We start from the raw sequence: 23,130 nt of genomic DNA on the forward strand, positions 1-23,130 counted from the left end.
TTAGTCTAGCTAATTAATAATAATACATGCAGTAATAGAAATCATTATGTATTTATTTACCGAAACAATTATAAATAACATCAAATTAATGAATTAATTTAAAATGACATTTTTCATTTAATTTTATTATTTACATTAGTCTAGCTAGTTTATAAAATTAAATGCGGTTACAGAAGTATTATGTTTTTATTTATTTCTTAAAAACAATTATAAATAACCAAATATTAAGAAAGAAAACAAAAGTAGTAGTATTACAATTAATAATAATAAAATATTTATTCATTATAATCATTAATTTGCGAAAAAATAATTAGAATTAAAGAAATAAAATAACAATAACATAAATAAAAATGAAAATGTAAATAATAAATAAAATATATAAAATAAAATATTTTTGTTGTTGTTATTATTTATCTACACACAAATAATTATAATTAAATAATACAGACATAAAATAATAATAATATTACATTAAAATAATAATAATATAAAAATAAATATACATTATTATTATTATTTATTTACAAAAAATGACCTTAAAATAATAATTGAATTATTATTATAGTTATTGTTATTATTATTATTTACGATTTACGAAGAAAATAATAAAAATAATTATTAAATAATAAAGAAATAAAATAATAATAAAATGACCTTAAAATAATATTAAAAATAAATATTGAAATAAAAAATTATCATAAAATATTGCAAAAGTATTATTGTTGTTGTTGCAGTTGTTAAAATAACTAATTTACAAAAACTATAATTAATAATAAATTAGTTTAATAAAAAAATCACTTTTTATGAAAATAATCCTAATGAACAAACTATCATTAATAATAAACAAGTTACAATTTCATTAAAAATAACTTTATAAAATAATTCTCATTAATAATGAAGTGTAATACACATTCTTAATTTTCTCATTGTTATTTTAAAAATATTATTTTAATTATTTTGTTCATTTTAAATTGATATTAATTAATAATACATACAATAATATAAATATTAATAAATAATAAATCTCTAGAAAAATAAATATCATTTTATTATAAAAAAAAATAAATTATTTTTTATTTATCTTTATTTATATATTTATCCTTATTTAAAGTCTAGTTATGGTTAATAATTCATGATAATAAATACAATAAAATCAAATAATAATAAAGAAAGAAAGAATATTTTTAATAGTAATAAGTTATTTATTGTTTAATGTCAGAATATTTTCATATTTCGCTATAATCATTCATTTACGACAAAAAACAATTATAATTAAATAATAAAGAAATAAAATAACAATAAAATGCTAATTCTAAACTCTAAAATAATAATATAAATATATATGAATTATAAAAAATATATATAAAACATAATAATATTAAAAATAATAATAATAATAATACAAATATTTTTAAAGTCTGATTGTAACACTTTTGATTTGCCCCACAGGACTCCGCCCAGGAAGCCGTCATCACCAGAGACATCCATCGCACCTTCCCCGCTCACGACTACTTCAAAGACTCAGGCGGCGATGGCCAAGACTCTCTCTACAAGATCTGCAAGGTGAGGCGAAAGCTAAAGCCGTGACTCACTCCTGCCGTCTGGTAACAAGCATCACCACACCGCTGCAACATCTCTATCCACTGACCTTTTGTTTTGCCGTAATACCAACGGCCTTGATAGATATCCAACCACAGGTGCTGTACTCGCCTCTCTGTGTCCTGCGTTATAACTCGTACAGTCTGCTAGTTAAACATAGTTACGCCTCATGGATCCGGTATTATATTTAGAAACAGAGCTAGAGTAATAGATTATGCAGTTATCCTGCAGGCAGTTATCCAGTTAAGCACACATCTATCTCTATATAATTAAACAGATGCTTCTAGCTGTAAAGAGCCACATAAAACAAAGCTGTTTTAAGCTACACACACCTTTGACCAGAAATATAAAATATATAATATCAATATAAAATATAATATACATTTTGATTTTAATTGTAAAATTTGTATATTAAATTCCATATTATACAAAATCAGGGGAAAAGCGTTGAGTGGATGAGAAAAGTGGTCCTGTTCTCTGTTAAATCTCCTTTGTGAGGAGTCTTAAGAGGTTCTCCATCAGCTGATTGGCACAGGCAGATTAAAAGCCTCCTAAATTGTGCAAAAGACCTTCAATCCAGCTAATCCTGGAGACAAAACCCCTCGGCTCAGAGCGGCGTGTGTTGCCATGAACATTTATCAGTGTTTCCAGTCATTTATGAGGAAGCAGTATTTTAACATGTCACTTTAAACTGTGACACATTTATTCATTTGAAAATATGTAGTGTTAAGTAATATAAGGCAGGACTGATTTTATAAATCTAATATTCTTTGTTTTTCTGAATTTTTTTTTTTCTGTAATACAAAGTATTTCTTTATAAACACCTCTTTAAATTATATATATATATAATTCAGATTTCTTTTTTGCTAATTTAACTTATATTTAATTTTATTAAAATTTAAATTGCATTACATTCTCATAAAGTATATATATATATAATATATATATATATATACTTATATAATATTATTATTATTATTTTTATTTATTTTTTTGGTACACAATATATAAACTAATGTTTGTTTGTGTTTTTCACAGGCTTATTCTGTGTATGATGACGAGATTGGATATTGCCAAGGTCAATCATTTTTGGCTGCTGTATTACTTTTACATGTAAGTATTTTGCAAGACGAGTAGTGTTTCATCTATTTTGTCTGCACAGATAAGTATTTTAAATCAACATATTAAAGCCAAATAAGTTTATGATAAATGTAAGCCCATGTATTACACTGCAGCATACATCCATACATGTTAAAGACATACATTTTATCTCAAATTTGTTGAGGAGAGGTTTTTTTTTATTTATTTTCTTGTTATTTTTGTTTTGCTTGTTTTAGTTTATGTTTTGTGTGTGTTTTGTGTCTTTTTCTTGTATTTTGCAGTGTTTCGTCTTTTATTTTGTTTAGCTTTTTGTCTTGCGGTGTTTTTTGTTTTGTTGTTGTATTTTGTTTTTGTGTGTTTTGTGATATCTTTTGTTTTTGTTATATTGTTTTTTTTAATGAACTTTGTCGTGTTGTTTTGTTGTTTTTGTTTAGGGTTTTTGTGTTTTTGTCTTTTGTTTTTAGAATTTGTAGTATTTTTTTGTTTCAGTTTGTTTACTTGTTTTGTGGTATTGTTGTATTTTGTTTTGTGTAGTTTTTGTTTTGTCTCTGTATTATGTGACTTTTTTCTATTTTTTTGTTAGTTGCTTTGTCTTGTTTTGTGTTTTGTTGTATTTTGTAGTAATTTTTGTTTTTATTTCATTTAGTGGTTTTGTTTAGTTTTTGTGTGTGTGTATTTGTGGTATCTTCTTAGTTTAGTTGTTTTGTCTTGTTTTGTTTAGTTTTTTTATTTTTGTGTGTATTTTGTGTTATCTTTTGTTTTTGTTGTATTTTCTAGCATTTTTTGTTTTTAGTTTAGTTGTTTTGTTGTATTTTGTTTAGTTTTAGTTTTTTGTGTGTGTATTTTGTGTTGTTTTGTTGTATTTTGTAGCATAATTTATTTTTTGTCTTGTTTTTTGTTGTATTATGGTTTAAGTTTTGTTTTTTTGTGTATTTGTGGTATCTTGTTTTTGTTGTGTTTTGTGTTTAGTTGTTTGTGTGTATTATGTGGTATCTTTAGTTTTTGTTATATTTTGTAGTGTTTTTTGTTTTGTTTTGTTTTTTTGTCTTGTGCAGTTGTTTTGTTGTAGTTTTTTTTGTTGTGTGTGTGTTTTGTGGTTTCTTTTTTGTAATGTTTTTTGCTTCATTTTGTTTTTAGTTTTTTTGTCATCTTGTTTTTTGTTGTTGCATTTTGTTTATTAATATTTTTTATTATTTTATTTGAATCTAGTTTCATTCATTCATTATTATTAATTTAATTTATTATTAAATATTTTGTTCATGTATTTAAATTTATTTTAGAGACACTAAACCAAAAATACGAAATTTTAACCCAAAAATACAAAAGCTTTCACGTTTCAAAATGTGTGAATTTGTACCATAGCAGAAGTGGATGTTACTTTCTCATAACAGGCATTAAGTAAACTTCCTTTTAGGTCAGTTTTATCTTTAAAGGGATAGTTCACCCAAAAATGACAATTCTGTCATTAATTACTCACCCTAATGTCAAATCTGCAAGATATTTTTGTTAAAATTCGAGAGCTTTCTTATCCTGCATAGACAGCAACACAACTGACACATTCAAGGCCCAGAAAGGTAGTAAGGACATTGTTAAAATAGTCTATTTGACATCAGTGATTAAAACCGTAATGTTATAAAGCTACGAGAATACTTTTTGTGAAACTCTTTTGTGTCAGTCTTCAACACACGTTCATGAGATTACCACAATATCTATGCAGGGTCAGAAAGCTCTCGGATTTCTTAAAAAATATCTTAATTTGTGTTCTGAAGATGAACGAAGGTCTTACGGGTTTGGAACAACTTGGAGGTGAGTAATTAATGATAGAATCTTTATTTTTGGATGAACTAACCCTTTAAGCTGACAAATCTAAACTAAATAATAAACGCTTATAAAAGTGTAAACGGAAACCTACCCTTTATCTTTAAGTTTTTAAGTCTTGTAATGCAGCTACTGGTAGGCGGAGAGAGACCGAAAGCGAGGGACAGACATTGATGAAACGGTTAATTCCATATTTAATTAAAGCGAGAGCTGAATAAGATGCCGTTTTTTGTTTTTCTGCGACGCCGGCCCGTATAGGGCTTGATATTAGAGCGCGCTTGGGGATTTCTATAATGTAGTGTAAGTGTCTTTCTCGTGGCCTTGCCCAGGAAGCTCAGGAGCTGTCAGGAATATTAATGACAGAGCCCGTCTACCTGCAGGAGCCCATTGAGCTCGGGACACACACGCTGTCGGCGTGATTTAATACCCACCTCTCTGTCTGTCTCGCTCGCCGTCTCAGCAACACAAACAAACTCCGATAGCATCACTGTAGACTGCCATAGACAGGTAGACGGACAGTTGACACATCTAAACATCATGGGTCGGTTGTGTTTATCAAGCTTTATTCATGCAGAATGTATTAGCATCAGCAATATCTCTTGTTTTTTCCGTTTAGATGCCCGAGGAGCAAGCTTTCTGTGTGCTGGTGAAGATCATGTACAACTATGGTCTCCGGGAGCTCTACAAAAACAACTTTGAAGATCTTCACTGCAAGTTCTACCAGCTGGAGCGTCTGCTGCAGGTTTGAAACTGTATATATTGTTCTCTCTCTCTCTCTCTCTCTCTCTCTCTCTCTCTCTCTCTCTCTCTCTCTCTCTCTCTCTGTTTATGTGTTTGAGTGTGTTTCACTCTCTTGATTTCATAGTATAACACTTTCATTGCTGTAACCCTTAAAACCAGACAGCCAGAGTGTTACTTTAAATCTGTAAGCCTGCTGTGCACCGTTTTCCTGATGGCACCAGGGTTGCAGTTGTGCTGACGGCTTGTGCCCGTCATCGCTGCTTGCAGCTATATTTTTGTTTTGTTCTTTGTCTCGTGTCATTTTTTTTTTTTTGTTTGTTTGTTTGTTTGTGTGTGTGTTTTGTGATATCTTTTTGTTGCATTTAGGGGTTCGAGCACGTAGTGCTGAAACCATATTGTAATTGTAAGAATTTTTATTATTATTATTATTATTTTTCTCCGGTAAAACTGATCGTGCAGCCCAAACCGTAAGGCCTAGAAAGCTGAAAATTGGTCAGATCATAGTAGTATTGCTCGCTACTCGGATCCAAAGGCTTGCCCCAATCGGCCTAAAGGTGGCGCTACACCACCCAAAACTAATATTTAAGACATTTTTGGCTGTAGCTCATACACCATTTGTCGTAGACTCAAAAACGTGGAGTCAGAAATTTTTGAGCTACGGCGTACGGTTATCCCCAAAAAAAGGACTTATATCCAAAACCTACTTTTGCGAACTAGTCCTAGGTTTTTCGCCCGATTGGAACCAAACCTGTGCAGAAATATTCTCTGGACACTGAATATCAATAATTATTAAAAAAAAAAAAAAAAAAAAAATGAAATTTTCCCGCGCAACAGTACGCAAAAACGCTCTGCCACTTGGTGATGGAAGATGGAAAAAACATATAAACGACTATAAATACGCAATTATATCGTTAATGAATTATTCCCAATTATGTTAAACTACTTTTGTGAACTAGTCCTAGGTTTTTCACCCACTCTCTAGATCAATAATTTTGTCCTTTGGTTAGCTATAACGGGGTCATTTAGACAAGGGGCGTGGCCACATATACTCAAATACTTATAAAACCTAAACAAAAACTCAAAACTTTACGAAAGTTGGTGAAAACATGTACCAGATGACTCTTAACAAGCATGCAAAGTTTCATGAAGGTCGGACCATAGGTGGCACTATAACAGTTAAAAAGGTGTAAAAAAAAAAAACATGATATTTCTATTGTAAAAGAACTAAAACCCAATAAAACGTCCATATATTCACAACCCGAACCCCGGTAATTGCTGCTAGCAGCTATATTTTGTAGTGTTTTTTTTTTTTTTTTCTCTACAAAAACAACTTTGTAGATCTTCACTGCAAGCTGGAGCGCCTGCTGCAGGTTTGGCCTTTTAAGTGTTTTTTTAAAGGTATAGTTCACCCAAAAATTTAATTAAAATTTGACTAAAACTCCTGTCATCAATTACTCACCCTCATGTTTTGCCAAACCCATAAGACCTTTGTTCATCTTCAGAACACAAATTAGGATATTTTTGATGAAAATTAATTCTTGTAGCTTCATAATATCATGGTTGAACCACTGATGTCACATGGACTATTTTAATGTTGTCCCTACCACCTTTCTGGACCTTGAATGTGTCAGTGATGTTGCTGTCTATGCAGGGTCAGAAAGTTATCAGGTTTCATCAAAAATATCTTAATTTGTGTTTCAAAGATGAACAAAGCTCTTACAGGTTTGGAACAACATGAGGGTGAGTAATCAATGACAGAATTTTTATTTTTGGGTGAGCTATCACTTTAAGAGATTACATCTCACAGTCTTGTTCATCCCTTGTCAGGCCATACTTGTAAGCTATTAGACCTAATGCGCTGGAAAATGGGTTTTAATTTTGTGCTGAAATGCAATTAGGCCTAAAGTAGCCCTCTTTCAGCGCTAAACCCAACCTGGTTAGTATCGACTAGCTCTGCTACTACAAGAGTGTTAGCATTGATTATGGAAAACGTGCCGTACGGCACTCACCGGAAGAATTCCCGTCTCTTCCTCGGAAATCATTTACTTTACATGTGTTAACCCAACACTCCCACCTCTCTAATCTAACAATCTACCCCAGAAAAATATTCACTCTACAGCACCAGGTCTTTTTGAGATGCAAATTTAAGATATGCCTTTGTAGATATCAATTACCTCTTTGATTTATTCTCTGCTCGGTCTCTGAATACATAGTTTAACTCGTCTTTTTTTTTTGAGGAAGTTTCACTATTTCTATTTGTCAAATTGTGTAGCTTGTTGAAGAAAGGTAATGTATATATAATTATTTTATATTTTTTATGTTTAATTTAAGTGAATTTTTAACTGTGTTTTTAATCATTTGAGTTTTTTTATTTTAATTTATTAATTTTTATAATTTTTTATTTTACTTTATTTTATTTTTCTATTATTTATATATAATTAACTGCTGCTCAAAAGTTTGTGATCAGTAAGATTTTTAATGTTTTTTAAAAAAGCTTCTGTATTTTTGATCAAATAAATGGAATTTTGATGAGCACAAGAGAAAGTTATATTCTGAAATATTATTGCAATTCAAAATTTTTATTTTAATATACTTTAAAATATAATTTATTTCTGTGATATAAAGCTGAATTTTCATCAGCCATTACTCCAGTCATCAGCATCACATGATCCTTTAGAAATCACTCTAATATACTGATTTATTATTTTATTATCAATGTTGGAAACAGTTGTACTGCTTAATATTTTTTTAGGAACCTGCGATACTTTTTTCAGGATTCTTTGATGAATAAAAAGTTCAAAAGAACAGCATTTATTCAAAATATAAATCTTTTCTAACATTATTTTATTTAGTTTTAACTATAACTTTTTATCAGTTGAACACATCCTTGATAAATAAAAATATAAATGTCTTTTAAACAAAGAAAAAAATAATTACTGACCCTGAAACTTTAAAAGGTAGTGTGTATTGCTACAAAATATTTCTATTTTAAATAAATGTTGTTCTTTTGAACGTTTTATTCATCAAAGAATCCTGAAAAAAAGTATCACAGGTTCCAGAAAAATATTAAGCAGCACAACTGTTTCCAACACTGATAATACATCAGCATTTTTTTTGTTTTTACTGGGCTATAGAGGTGTTTTTGTGAATTCCAAATACTTGTATTAGCCTAAAAGTGATCAAGTGTATCTTAGGCAAGAATAAGAAGTGTTTTCCCAGTGCTGTGCTTGAGAAGCTTTTACTTCATTGTTGTTTCAATATCGCCTCAGGAAAGCACTGAGCATTTCTCTATTGAAACTCCTCATAACCTCTGCATTAAAAACACACAAAACAAACACATTCTTATGAACACAGCAGCACAAACTCAAGGAGATCAAAGCACATGTAAGTCTTTGAGTTATTAGCTGTTTGTGCTTTATAACTGCACTCTTGACCCTGTGCTGTAGTCTGGTAGTCTTACACTCCCAATAGAAATGCTTGTGAAAAGGGGTCAGTAGTCTGTTTTTCTTTTGGTTTGGATATGTCCTGTTCAGGTTTGTTCACTTGTGCTTCCAAAAAATAAATATAATTGAATTAACTTGTCAAATCAATAGCCCTAACAGATAATAAAACACAAGTTATAATGCTTATTCATGACTGTTTTTCTCCTCCTCCCTCGTTCCAGGAGCAGTTGCCGGATCTGTGGTCTCACTTCCAGGACCTGAACCTGGAGGCCCATATGTACGCATCCCAGTGGTTCTTAACACTGTTTACGGCCAAGTTCCCTCTCTGCATGGTCTTCCATATCACCGACCTGCTCCTGTACGAGGTGATATTTCTTCCTCCAGTCACAAATTTGCAGTAACCGAAAGTCATTTAACCCAATGAGAAGTCACTGTGGGTGAGACTAGCACAACATAAATAGAAACCGAGCGACACTTAAAGGGATAGTTCACCCAAAAATGAAAATTACTCCATGATTTACTCACTCTCAAGCTATCATAGATGTATATGACTTTCTTCTTTCAGATGTATGTAATCAGAGTTATATTAAAAAATGTTCTGGTTCTTCCAACCTTTATAATGGCAGTGAATGGGTGTTGAGATTTTGAAGTCCAATAAAGTGAATCCATCCATCATAAAAAATACTCCACATGGCTCCGGAGGGTTAATAAAGGCCTTCTGAAGCGAATCAAAGCATTTGTGTAAGAAAAAATGTATGTGTCAGGGAAAAACAGCAAGGAGACTGCGTTAACGTTTTAATAAGTTATTGATAAATTAGTGTGTTTTCGGTTTTCAGTAGTGATGTGCCTGTATGTATGTTTCATACAGATTACATAATCTAAAAATATTTGTTTTCTATTTAAATTGGTTCATTTAAAAGTAGACATTTCACTCTCTATAGATATATTTTTCAATGTCTGTAAGGCAAGTATACACAGAGTTTCGAAGTTTCGTCCTCAAGTTCACAGAGATCGAGACGGCAGAAAGCACATCCTGTTTGCTTTAACTATTTTACAAAAGTACAACGTTTCGTTGCACACAAATAAACATAGTCTTTACCACTTAAAAAGATGTATTACTTTTATCTGTATGACCAAAATGACAGAGTATTTTAGGTGCAAATGCAGCTTCCACACTCCGCACAGACACTTTAATAACACACATTTTTCTAGGTTACCATTAGATTGAGCTGCCATGTAAAGTTGCTTCTTTATATCTTTCAGATGAAAAGCCATATTTGAGGTTGATGAATAATAGGTGAGAGTTAGGATGTCCTGCCTGATGTACTATATTTCCACATAGACCAGCTGTTAACGATCTGTCCGTCATGGACTGTGTGACTTCACCATTTCCTGTGAATTTTTTTTTTCTGTGACTAAGCAACTAATAAAACTCAAGTCTCTAAGACTAATGGGTAGAGTTGTCAAAAAGTACAGAGTTCAGTACTTTTGGTACTGAAATTTTAAAAACATCCATTTCCCGCTTGCATTTTTAAACCACTCTCATTGTGCTTAGGTGTGAGCGCTCAGTGAGGAGCGTGAAGTGCTGATTATTGTAGCCAATCACAGTCATATCTGAGCACGTGAACACTATGACCAATCAGCGATGTTTAAAAAAAGGCTCAACAGCGCTCAAATGTAAGCAGGAATTGGACATTTTAAAATTTCAGTACCAAAAGTACCGAACTCTGTACTTTTTGACAACTCTAATTAGGGGGAAGCCCTAATCAGTACATTGTATCTGGTTTTGAAGGGACAGCAGCCTAATTTAGTTGCTGTTGTCTGTGGCATTGATGTTAAGCGACAAAAAAAAGACAGAAAAACAATGGACTGCTCTTGACTGAATCACGTTAGTAGCCCTAAGATTAATCTAGATTTATTTACAGAAACTTAACTAAAACCAGACTAAAACTAAAACGATTCAAATGACTAAAACTAAATGCCATTTTAATCAAAAATCTATGACTAAGACTAAATCTAAATATGCTGTCAAAATTAATACACTGGCTGGAACGCCACTCTTTCGTGAACGTGCATACGATAGCGAAAGCTAGAGATCATGGTTTATAAAGTTGTAAATATGGATATTTTTCTTGCACAGACGCATCAATTTTATTAACACCCGGAGTTGTGTGGAGTACTTTTTATGATGGATGTTTGCACTTTATTGGAGTTCAAAATCTCAACACCCATTCACTGCCATTATAAGGCTTGAAAGAGCCATGACGTTTTTTAATATAACTCTGATTATATTCATGTGAAAGTCGAAAATCAAATACATCTAGGATGGCTTGAAGGTGAGTAAATCATGGGGTAATTTTTTACTTTTGGGTGAACTGTCTCTTTAAGAATCTGTCTATTATCCTGTAATGCTGAAGTTTCTGTGCTAGTACACAACTTGCATGTTTTTTAGTAAATGAGACTGAAACTTTTGTTTGTCCTTTAATTAATATTAACCTATACAACTTGAAATGTTAGTAATGTAATAATATATGTAGAAACAACATAAACGTAAATTAATGACAGTTGTAAATAAATATTGGAGTTGTGCTGGGTTTCCAGTAGCTCATGAAACCGACGGAAAGTTCAGTTGTTTCTAAACTTTTTGAGCTCTGTTAGATTTCCCAAAGCAAGCATCTTTGACTTCTTAGAAATAGGCTTTGTGTCTTTCCAAAAGAAACGCTTCGACCTTTCTGCTCCTCCGAGAGCTTTTCCTTTTATTTTTTTCCCATCGCTTTTCTCCCCGTTTCCTTTCATTCAGCGTCTGTGGTAGCCCGAGGCAAGACAATTAAAAGTTTCCTCAGCCTGTCTCAGTCAATGAATCGCATGATGAGAATCTGTTAGATGCTCTCTCCCTCTCTTTTCTTTCTCTCTCTCTCTTCTTATCCATCTATCAGTTCATCTCTAATTCATTTAGTGTTCTGCCTTCTTTTGAGGCTCTGGCTCTACTGTTAAGTAACTCGTAGTGATCGTAGTCTTTCTTATTCATGCTTCTCTCTCTAATTGTATTTACATTTCAATTTAGTTGTATTCAGTTTTTTTTTTTTTCTTCTTTTATATGTACTGTGTCAAGCTTTAAAATTGTGCCTTCTAATGCTATTGTGCTCAAAACCGAAAAAGCACTTTCTCACTTTGGCAAGCTCTAATCTGATTGGCTACCTTAAACAACTTCCGGGACTAAGGGCGCACAGGATTTGTTATCAGTCTGTCAGGAAACAAAGTCAGGTTCACAAGAGACAGTGTTGCTAAAGTGACTGTTATATAGTGAGGTTACTAGCATAAAATCTTTGAAAGCTAATTAGAATTTTTTTAACTAATAAATTTGATATCTGTAAGTAGTAATTTTCTAAGTCTACACATTTTTCTGTTAATTGCCATGACATTTTTATTTATTTGTTTATTAATATTATATTATATGAAGAGGTAGTTTGCTGTTTTCAAAAATCCTGTTTTTTCACTGTGCATTCCAATTAACAAAATAACTAGCAAAATAAAAACATAACAATAAAAAACATGATCGATCTGTTTTTGCAAATAAACGCTACATGTTATATATAAAATATTAATTTTAAACATACTAATCAAAAGTGACAAAATAAATATAATAATTTTAATTTTAAAATATAATAAAATATAAACCAGTTATTTTAAATTGCAATACAGTTTCACAATAGTACCGTTTTTACTGTATTTTTTGTTCAAACCAAAAATCTTACCGACCGTAAGCTATTCTCAATAGTTCCTGCAATTAATTACTTCAATTTTAGACTTCCTATGGCAATTCTTCAAGCGAAAGAACAATGAATTACTCAGGTTGTAGTAAATAGCTTTGAATGATCTAAATACTGATAGTTTTGCTAGTATAAATTCTTAAGAAATAATAGTAGCCCTATTTCTTGCATAACCAAAAGCGTTCAGCTCCTGAGCCAAAGACTACAGTCTTATCCCTCCCTGAACAAACACAAACGCACACACATGCAGACACACAATTATCCCCCCCACAATTTCCATTTAGCCCCCTAGCGCCATCTAGAGCCTGTCGGGGAGAGATAGCCTCCGCCGCCTGTTATTAATAGAGAATGCGGGATATTTTTAGCTCAGTGTTGCCATGTGAACGGCTTGTCTAAGCGATGCTCGAGACGGGTGTTTCCATGCGGAGCTGACTTCAGCATTGCTTCTGCGCTCGCTACTGCGATGCCACCTGCTCCCCTCTGACACACACACACACACACACACACACACACACACACACACACACACACACACACACACACACACACACTCTGCACCTCCGTCCTTCACATCCACCTGCCTGTCAGTCCACCTGAGCGTGTGCAAGCGAGATTGTTTGCCTCTTTCTTCAGCTCCTGTCACTCCCACACGTTTGAGCTCTTTGTATGACTCGAGCTATTTTAGGAAATGCAAATGCGCTTGACATCGCGCTTCCCATTGCTGCTAGAGCGCAAAGACAGCATTGCAGCTCCTCCGAACCGTTTAAATGAAATTGTATCATCTTTATTACAATAAAAAGCTTTTGTATGTGGGCCCTTTTGTAGTTTTTGGCAGTTTGATGTTTAGAGAAATGATTCTTTGTGTAATTTGTTTTTTGTTATGTTCACAGGGGTTGAACATCATCTTCAATGTGGCGCTGGCTCTTCTAAAGGTACTGCACCTCATCCTGCTTACATTTCAAGTCAGGGGAGTTCATAGTTGTGGTTTGCAGGAAGGAAAAGTCAGGGGAAATTCATAAAATTGGTGAAAAGTTGTAGACATGTATGCAGTTATGCTCAATATTTCATTTTTTTAATTGCATTTTCTTGTAAAATTATTAATTTTTATTTTATATTTTAATTTACTTTTTTTAAATATCTATCCTAATTATAAATAATGGAAAAACTTTTGTGAATTACTTAAATCTATTTATTTTTTTCATTATTATTTCTAGATATTTTAGTATCATGTAATTATAATTAATTAATATTTTCCGTTTTATCTTTATATTTTTAGTTTATATTTTAATCCAAGTTTAAATTTGAGTCATTTTAATACTTTCTTTTCATGTTATTTAATCTAAAATAATGTTTTGTTTTATTTTATTTCAGCTTTATTTCAAGTACAGAAGAAAATTCTCATGTGTTATATTTACCAATATTTTTTATTTTTATTATGTATTTTTTATTTTATATTGTATTCATTTAGTTTTTTTCTTATGTATTTTTTCTTATAGCTGTTAGCCATTTTAGTACTTTAGCTTAAATTTTATTTCAGTTAGTTGCCAAAGCAACATTTCTAAGTTTTTAATTAGGTTTTTCCATCTAAAATAATATTTTATTTTATTTCAGGTTTTCAGCTTTTCCAATGCTCATAATAATTTGTTATATTTACCAGTAACAGCACCATTTATTTGAGTATTTTATTTATTTTATTTTATTATTATTTTTAATTTATTTAATATTTATTTCAATTACACAAAACAATTCTCTTAATAATTTGTTATATTTGCCAGTAACAGCACCATTTATTTGAGTATTTTATTTTTTTTATTTTATTTTATTTATTTTTTTTATTTAATATTTATTTCAATTACACAAAACAATTCTCTTAATAATTTGTTATATTTGCCAGTAACAGCACCATTTATTTGAGTATTTTATTTTTTTTATTTTTTATTTTTTATTTAATATTTATTTCAATTACACAAAACAATTCTCATAATAATTTGTTATTATTTACCAGTAACAGCACCATTTATTTGAGTATTTTATTTTTTTATTTTATTATTTTTTTATTATTATTTAATATTTATTTCAATTACACAAAACAATTCTCATAATAATTTGTTATTATTTACCAGTAACAGCACCATTAATTTGAGTATTTTATTTTTTTTATTTTATTTTTTTATTTATTTCATATTTATTTCAATTACACAAAACTATTATCATAATAATTAGTTATATTTACCAATAACAGCACCATTTATTTGAGTCTTTTCTTTTCTTTTTTTTCTTTTCTGTTCTTTTCTGTATTATTTATTTCAATAACACAAAACAATTCTCATAATAATTTATTATTTACCAATAACAACACCATTTGTTTGAGTGCAGTATCTTATTTTATTTTATTATTTTATTTTTTAATTTATTTAAACTTTATTTCAATTACAGAAAATAATTCTCATAGTAATTTGTTGTATTTACCAATAATGCCAGTCATTTGAGTGCAGTATTTAATTTAATTTAATTGTATTATTTTATCTTTAGGTTAAAGTTATTTCAATTAGTTGCCAAAGCAACATTTCTCATTTTTAGATGGAATTTTAAAATATTTTATTTTATTTTATTTCTGATTTTTCAATTACACAATCGAAAACAATTTTCATAATAATTTGTTATATTTGCCAATAACAACACCTTTTTTGGATGCAGTATTTTATTTTATTTTATTTTTTATTTTTTTCTTTATAGCTTTTAGTCATTTTACTACTTTAGCCTAAACTTACTTCAGTTAGTTTGGCAAAACATTTTTCATTTATGTTTTTTATCTAAAATAATACTTAATTTGTTTTTCAGCTTTATTTCAGTCACAGAAAACAATTTTCATAATAATTAGTTATTTGTTATATACATTATATTTACCAATAACAACAACATTTATTTGAGTGTAATGTTTTGTTTTATTTATTTATTATTTTATGTTCTTTTTTTCTTTATACCTTTTACACTTATACAATTTTTATTTTAGCTTAAACTTATCTCAGTTTGTTGCCAAAGCAACAATTCTTAGTTTTTAATTTAAAATGTTTTTTTCAGCTTATATCAATTATACAAACAATTATCATGGTAATTTGTTTTATTTAGCATTAACAACACGATATTTGTTTTGAGTGCAGTATTTTATTTAATAATTTTGTATTATTTAATTTAATTTCTTATTTTATTCATGCTTTTTTCTTTATAACTTTATTTCAATTACAGAAAACAATTCTCTTAATAATTTGTTATATTTACCAGTAACACCATTTTTTTAGTGCAGTAATTTATTTAATTTGTTTAATTTATTTAACTAATTTGTTTTTTTCTTTATAGCTTTCAGTCATTTTAGTACTTAAGTTTAAACTTATTTCAGTTCGTTGCCTACAAAAACAATTATCATGATCATTTGTTATATTTACCAATAACAACAATTTTTGAGGGCAGTATTTTATTTTATTATTTATTTATTTATTTTATTTTATTAGGTTTTTTTTTTATAGCTTTAAGTCATTATAGTACTGCAGCATACATTTATTTCAGTTAGTTGCCAAAGCAACATTTGAAGTTTTTAATTTAAAATAATATTTTATTTCAGCCATGCATTTATTTTATTTTATTCATTTTATTTTTAAGTCCTTATCATAAAAAGTGAGGGAAATTCGTTTGCTAAAACTAATAATCTCGACACATGATTTATTGCCTTTAGTTTAACATACAGCAGCTCTGCAGGTAAAATAAGAAAAGATTGAGCGTGTCTCCCTCTGCTGTTCAGAAGACATATTGCCTTGATTTATTTCTGTATTTTTTCCCACCAAAATGTTTGTGTGCAGCTGTTCAGACCTTTCTGGTTTCGTAGGTTTTGCTATAAACAATATTAAACGAACCTAAAACACTTCACATTATAATATAGTATTACAATCTCATATATCACAATGATAGAAAACAAAAATAAAAAAATACTGGATTTCGAAAATACAATTGTAATATATTTTATATATTGCATATTATGATTTAAAAGCAGTTTTAGCGCGAAATAAGCATGAATAAACATTCAAAGGTATGTTAAAAATTAGTATAACTTACCAAAATCCATATCATGTCTCATGTAATCGCTCTATCTGCGCAAAGATGTCAATATACCAGCTTGTAAACGGTGTCAGGCGACGAATTTACCTCAGAAAAAACATATTCAGTGAGCATAAACTTGTTAGTTAACTGTAGAGAGGAGCATTTTGCTAAATATATGCATTATTTAACCAGTATTTTGTTCCTTTTCTATGTTTTTGGGCTTATTATTTAAAGTTTTCCCTATATGTGACCCTGGACCACAAAACCAGTCATAAGATTAAATTTTACAAAACTGAGATGTATACGTCATATGAAAGCTCAATAAATAAAATTTCTATTGATATATTGTTTGTTAGGATAGGACAATATTTGGCAGAGATACATCTATTTGAAAATCAGGAATCTGAGGGTGCAGAAAAATCAAAATACTGAGAAAATCACCTTTAAAGTTGTCCAAATTAAGTTCTTAACAATGCATATTACTAATCAAAAATTACATTTTGATATATTTACAGTAGGAATTTTACAAAAAGTCTTAATGTAACATGATCTTTACTTAATTTCCAAATGATTTTTGGCATAAAAAAAAAATCAATAATTTTGACCCATACAATGTATTTTTGGCTATTGCTACAAATATACCCCAGCGACTTAAGACTGGTTTTGTGGTCCAGGGTCACATATTTAGTGCATATATTTAATTTAAAAATGAGCCAAAAATACTGGATTTTATTTCATAATAGTACAAATAACTACACATAGAAACATAGATTAGGAAATGCCACGTAAACAGGAAACAATCTCAATTTATCACTTTTCCTGAACGCTTTTCTAACCGCAAATGGCATTTTTTCTTTTCATAAGATGCATTGGCTCGTTAACACAACATAATAAGGAAGTTGATCCGAGCCGTATGGCTGCTGTCGGAGTGATCTATGCGTGCATTTGGGTTTGTTGTTGTGAAGTTATTGATCATCGGCGACACAATGGATGACACAGTATGCAGCTGTGGGTCATTAGCCCAGTAATGCCACTAGAGCTCTATTGATACAGCGCTGTTTGTGGCGCATTAAGACTATAGTAGTGGTTTATAGAGCAAAAGGCCAAAAGTGATCACATATGGAGGAAATAAAATGTTTTCTAGAATTTCTAAATTCTAAGTTTATTTTATTGTGGTTTTAAAAAAAGTGAATATTCAGCTTCCACTGCGAGTTAAAGGGCACTTTGTCTTTATCGGTTTACCAATTTTGTCTTCTGCGAAGCTTTCCAGCAGCGTTCTCAGCACAAATACATTAGCTTCATCCACAAAGCCACACCTTTGTGTAAGCCGCAATGGCAGAATGACAAATGGAGCCGTTGCCAGAGCGGACTGCGCTGGCCTCAATGTGTCTGAGCTAACCTATGGAGGAGACACGCGGATGTATCCCCTGATTTAATGTGGAGGAATAGACTCCACTTCCCTGTTCTGTAATTACAGCAGATGTGAGAAGCAGAATAATGCTCTCTGGTTTCTTTTTAAAGCTCTGCAAACTCCAGGTGTTCATTGAAGAGGAACTATGAAGGTTTTTGTAATGAAACCTCAGATCTCAGAGTACTAGGTTTACACAAGCTTATGATATAATTTGTCATGGTGAAGACTAACAATGTGTTTTACGTAATGACCTCTTACGTCATTGTTTATATTGTCGCATTATATTGTGACTTGACTGGTTAGGTGTATTATATATTGTATATTAGGGCTGGGTAAAAATGTTCCCTTCTCGATTTTAATCAATTCTCATTTTTACGAAATGATGGTTTCTTAAATCCCAAGACTCGATTAGTCTAGCCTGTTTACGGTTAATGAACATAAGAGTGCTGCCTTTGTTAGATTTGTGCTATTGAACAAAGTCTTGGATTTCAAGTTTTATTATACAGTAGTATTCAAATAGTTAAAGTTTTGGCGCTGTTTAGTGTGGCTTGACAGATCGCTGTAGCGCTTCAGTTTAGAGAAGCAGCAGCGTTAACCATTGTCTCTTCCGGTTTAAAAGCAGTTTTAGCATGAAATAAGCATGAATAAACATTCAAAGGGATGTTAAAATTTAGTATAACTTACTGAAATCCATATCCTGTGTCATGTAATCGCTCAATCAGTGTTTCAACTGCGCAAAGATGTCAATATAACAGCTTGTAAACGGTGTCAGGCGACAAATTTACCTCAGAAAAAACATATTCAGTGAGCATAAACTTGTTAGTTAACTCTAGAGAGGAGCATTTCGCTAAATATATGCATTATATAACATACATTATGAGTTTTCTTGCTCTTCAGTGTTTAATTGGTGAAAGTTTTATGACAGGCGTCATTTAATTTCGAATTGGATTAAAAAATATTCAGTGTGATTTATGTGTTTGCATACAAAAAAGGTCATTTAAACCTTCAATGTTATAGTAATATAGTACCAACTGACTCTCATGTGTGTTTTACAGCATTAGTTGAGAGATTTTTTTTTTCTTGAAAAATTTTAGCATGTACTGTTCCTGATATATATCCAAAATCGATATTGAATTGAATTGGAAATTGAATCGAACTGCAAACTTGTGAATCAGAATTAAATCATGAAGTTTTTGTCCAACCCCAGTCCTAATATGTGTATTTTTTCTTTTTCTTTTTTTGAATAAATGTTGTTCTTTTTATTTTGCTATTCATCCTAAAAGAATCCTTAAATATTAAGTATTATTAAGCTGTTTCTAACGTTGATAATAAATCAGCATAATAAAATGATTTCTGAAGGATCATGTGATATTGTGACTTGAGTAATGGTGCTAAAAAATTTAGCTTTGCTTCACAGAAATAAATTACATTTTAAAGTATATTAAAATAGAAAGCAGTTATTTAAAATTGCAATAGCATTTCACAATATTATAGTTCTTTCTGTATTTTTTTTATCAAATAAATACAGCATTGGTGAGCAAAAGAGCCTTCTTTAAAAAACTTTAAAAAATCTTATTGATCCCAAACAGCCAGTCAAAAGTTTTTGAACAGTAAGGTTTTTTTAAAAGTCTCTTCTGCTCACCAAGTCTGCATTTATTTGATCCAAAGTGCAGCAAAAACAGTACAATTTTGAAATATTTTTACTATTTAAAAGAGCTGTTTTCTATTTGAATATATTTTAAAATGTAGTTTATTCCTTTGATCAAAGCTAAATTGTTAGCATAATTAAGTCTTTAGTGTCACAAGATCCTTTAGAAATCATTCTAATATTCTAATAATCTGATTTGCTGCTCAAAAACATTTATTGTTATTATTTTTATGTTGTGAGTAGAATTTTTTCAGGTTTATTTGATGAATAGAAAGTTCAGAAGAACAGCATTTATCTGCAATAAAAATCTTTTGTAAGTGTCTTTATCTTCACTTTTGATCAATTTAAAGCATGTTCCCTAAATACAATTATTAATTTCTATAATTTATTTCCACCAAAAAAATATACTGACTCCAAGCTTTTGAATGTTATAATGTTACAAAAGCTTTTTTTTTTTCACAGATAAATGCTGATCTTTGGATCTTTCTATTCATCAAAGTAAATGTACTCAACTGTTTTAAATATTGATAATAATAATAAAATGTTTCTTGAAGAGCAAATCAGCATATTTGGTTCCCCAAAGAACCTTTCAGTCAACAGTTCCAAAAAGAACCATTTTGAAAAGCTAAAGAAACTTTTTTGACTATAAAGGACCTTTTCATGGATGTTCAAGGTTCTTCATAGACCCATTGATCCCAGTTAAGAACCTTTATTTTTAAGAGTGTACCAGTCAAAAGTTTTTGAACAGCAAGATTTTTATTTTATTTTTTTTATTTTTTAAGTCGTCTTCTGCCCACCAAGCCTGCTTTTATTTGATCCAAATTACAGCAAAAACACAAAATTTTTAAATGTTTTATCATTTAAAACAACTGCTTTCTATTTGAATATATTTTAAAATGTAATTAATTCTTGTGATCAAAGATACATTTTCAGTATTATTACTCCAGTCTTCTGTGTCACATGGTGTACACAAAAGAGATTAAGAAAAACACATGATTTAAAAAAAATACTCAGTGTCATAATGCATTTACAGTGTTCTGTAATGTATTTAGATATTTTATATACAAACTATGAAATATAAATTATAACCAATATATTATTACATTTTGTAAGTATATTATTATTATTATTATTATTATTATTATAAGTATATATGCTCTTTGTTATAAAGCATTTGAATGCTATTTTGTAGTTCACATTTTTCACATTTTGCAATTCTGATTATATTCAGTATCCAGTATTTTTATTTATGTCTTTGAGCAATTTTTTAAAATAAATAATATACTGTTACAATCTTTTAAGCTGTTTTCTTAAAGCAAAATATAATTTCTCTATTATTTTGGGGAGAAATATAAACCAAACCTATTCTCTTGACATGTTTTTATCATCGTGTGTGTTTTTTTTATATATATATTTTTCTCAATGATTAAATGATGATGTGTGTGAAAGACAGAGATGTTATCGTTAGTATGTTCTGCTATTTTCCTGCCATGTTTAAACCAGTGAAAGCAGGTGGACAGAAGCTGATGTGAATGTGCGTGTGAGGAAGCAAGAGATGTACATTAAAAGAGAGAGAGAGAGAGAGGAGCTAGAGGGGGTTGCACTGCCTCGCTCTCATTGGCTAACCATTACGACATTCTCCCCGAAGGCTCCCAAACCCCCTCCTCCTCTTCTCTCTCTCTCCCTCTCTCTCATCCGCTCCACACCCCTCCATCTCGCGCTCTGTTTCTTCACATGTCCCCCTGTCTGTTCCCTCAGCGAGCTTCCAGCAGCAATTAGCATTTAGCATGAGTTGCATTGGAGCCATGTCCACTGTCCTTCCGTCCACGGTCTTGCGTTCCCTCGCAACGCCCCTCCTATCTTCCTCTCCTCCTCCCTTTCCGCCACTCCGCCGCCTTTTCTAGCATCGACAGCATCTCTGCGAGCATCCCTCTCCCTCCCTGTCTTCCCCTCACGCGCTCGTCGACTTTCTCAGAGAAGCCACTGGACAACAACCTCCACCCAGTCTTGCTTCTGACCACCTTCGTCCCACACTTGGCAGATTTCTGATACTTCCGGACCTTGACAGGATGACGAAGCTGGCAGAATGAGAACGAGGACTTGGCTTGGCTTCTTAATGGAGAGCAGAATCTAGAATCTACCTGACAACTCAACTTCATCTTCGTCTTGAGACTCTTTGAAGACGAGAGCAAAACACGGAAGACGTGCTGTCCGTCTCGACAGCACCACGCGACTCGTCTCTTGCCTGTTGCCAGGCAACAGATTGCAAATTTGGGATTTCGGGAGGAGCCGGCCAATGATAAACCAGGATCGAACTGTATTTCCTCGCTGAAGTATGTCAAGCCACTTTCGGTTTGCTTCGGCGTCTTTTAAACTGGGCGTGGCTTCTGATATTGTTTACATTGCGGATCCGAAATGTAAATCCGCTTTCCTGTTTTTGACGCCACATGCTCGCGCTTGTCGAATCATGATCGAATGACAGCGAGACTGCTTTAGCGCTACCGAATCGACCGCCCCGGACTAACTTTTCCAAGATTGGACGCCGTCTCGGGACGCCAACGTGGCTGACTCCAGGTCAGCCCCGGAGCCTCTGTGGGAGGACGATGCTGGGGATTCGGAAGGAGGCCTTGAGGCTCTTTCACCTTTGACCCCAGAGAGAGACTCGCCTTCGCCACCTCTATGGGCTCAGATACCATCTGGCGTGCGAAGGCTGGAGGAAGGGGGTGCTGGAGAGGACAAGGGAGGGTCGGTGAATGACTGTACCGATAGAGTCATGGGGCTGCTGGGCATGGGTCATCGCCTGTTTGTGCCCCGACTGCTGGCGGTGAGGGGCGGCCGCTGCAAAACGAGACAGTCTTTCATGTCTGTTTATGTTTTGTGTGTTTGTACTTGGCTGCTTGTGTGGACTGTGTGTGTCTTTATGTATGTAGGAAACATGTAGCTGGCTTTTTTTATCTGTCATTTTGTGTTTTTAATGTAACAGCATTAGGGAGACATTTTTATTTATTTATTTATTTATTTATTTTAATAATAATGCTTTAATTCCTTATGTTGTATATAAACAGAAAAATGTATATATTTTTAGTAATTTCTTTGTTAATTGATTTAGTTTAAAAACTGTATACAAATTATTATTTTGTGTGTGTGTTTTCAATGATTTATTTATTTCTTTTTTAATTGATATTGCTTTGGTGCATTAAGTTCACTTGCAGCATACAAATTATTATTTTTGTTTGAAATGCGTTTTCAATTATTTATTTGTTTGTTTGTTTGTATATTTATTTTATTTATTAGTAGTGTTTTTTATGCATTAAGTTCACTTGCAGCATACAAATTATTATTTTTGTTTTAAATGCGTTTTCAATTATTTGTTTGTTTGTTTGTTTGTATATTTATTAGTGGTGGGCCGTTATCGGCGTTAACGTGCTGCGTTAACATGAGACTCTTATCGGGCGATAAAAAAATATCGCCGTTAATCTATTGTCAAAGTTGGGTTATCTTATTTAC

At 31.4% G+C, this 23,130-nt stretch overlaps 1 protein-coding gene across 2 annotated transcripts in view; it reads left to right on the forward strand.

Moving 5' to 3' along the window:
* Window positions 1–1,503: 1,503 nt before the first annotated feature.
* The window catches only part of LOC141338525 (rab GTPase-activating protein 1-like), a 46,015-nt gene continuing 24,388 nt past the window's right edge, over window positions 1,504–23,130 (forward strand). The window contains exons 1-5 of one of the 2 annotated variants that reach the window (XM_073844096.1): window positions 1,504–1,563; window positions 2,638–2,712; window positions 5,135–5,260; window positions 8,924–9,067; window positions 13,363–13,404. In XM_073844096.1, the coding sequence (XP_073700197.1) occupies window positions 5,135–5,260; window positions 8,924–9,067; window positions 13,363–13,404 (312 nt within the window). In that variant the 5' untranslated portion in view covers window positions 1,504–1,563; window positions 2,638–2,712. Of the gene's footprint in view, window positions 1,564–2,637; window positions 2,713–5,134; window positions 5,261–8,923; window positions 9,068–13,362; window positions 13,405–21,861; window positions 22,448–23,130 lie in introns of those variants that run through there. The other variant, XM_073844097.1, reaches the window with a different exon arrangement.

The sequence above is a fragment of the Garra rufa genome, chromosome 7 (assembly GCF_049309525.1).
Source record: "Garra rufa chromosome 7, GarRuf1.0, whole genome shotgun sequence".
NCBI classification, from domain to species: domain Eukaryota; kingdom Metazoa; phylum Chordata; class Actinopteri; order Cypriniformes; family Cyprinidae; genus Garra; species Garra rufa.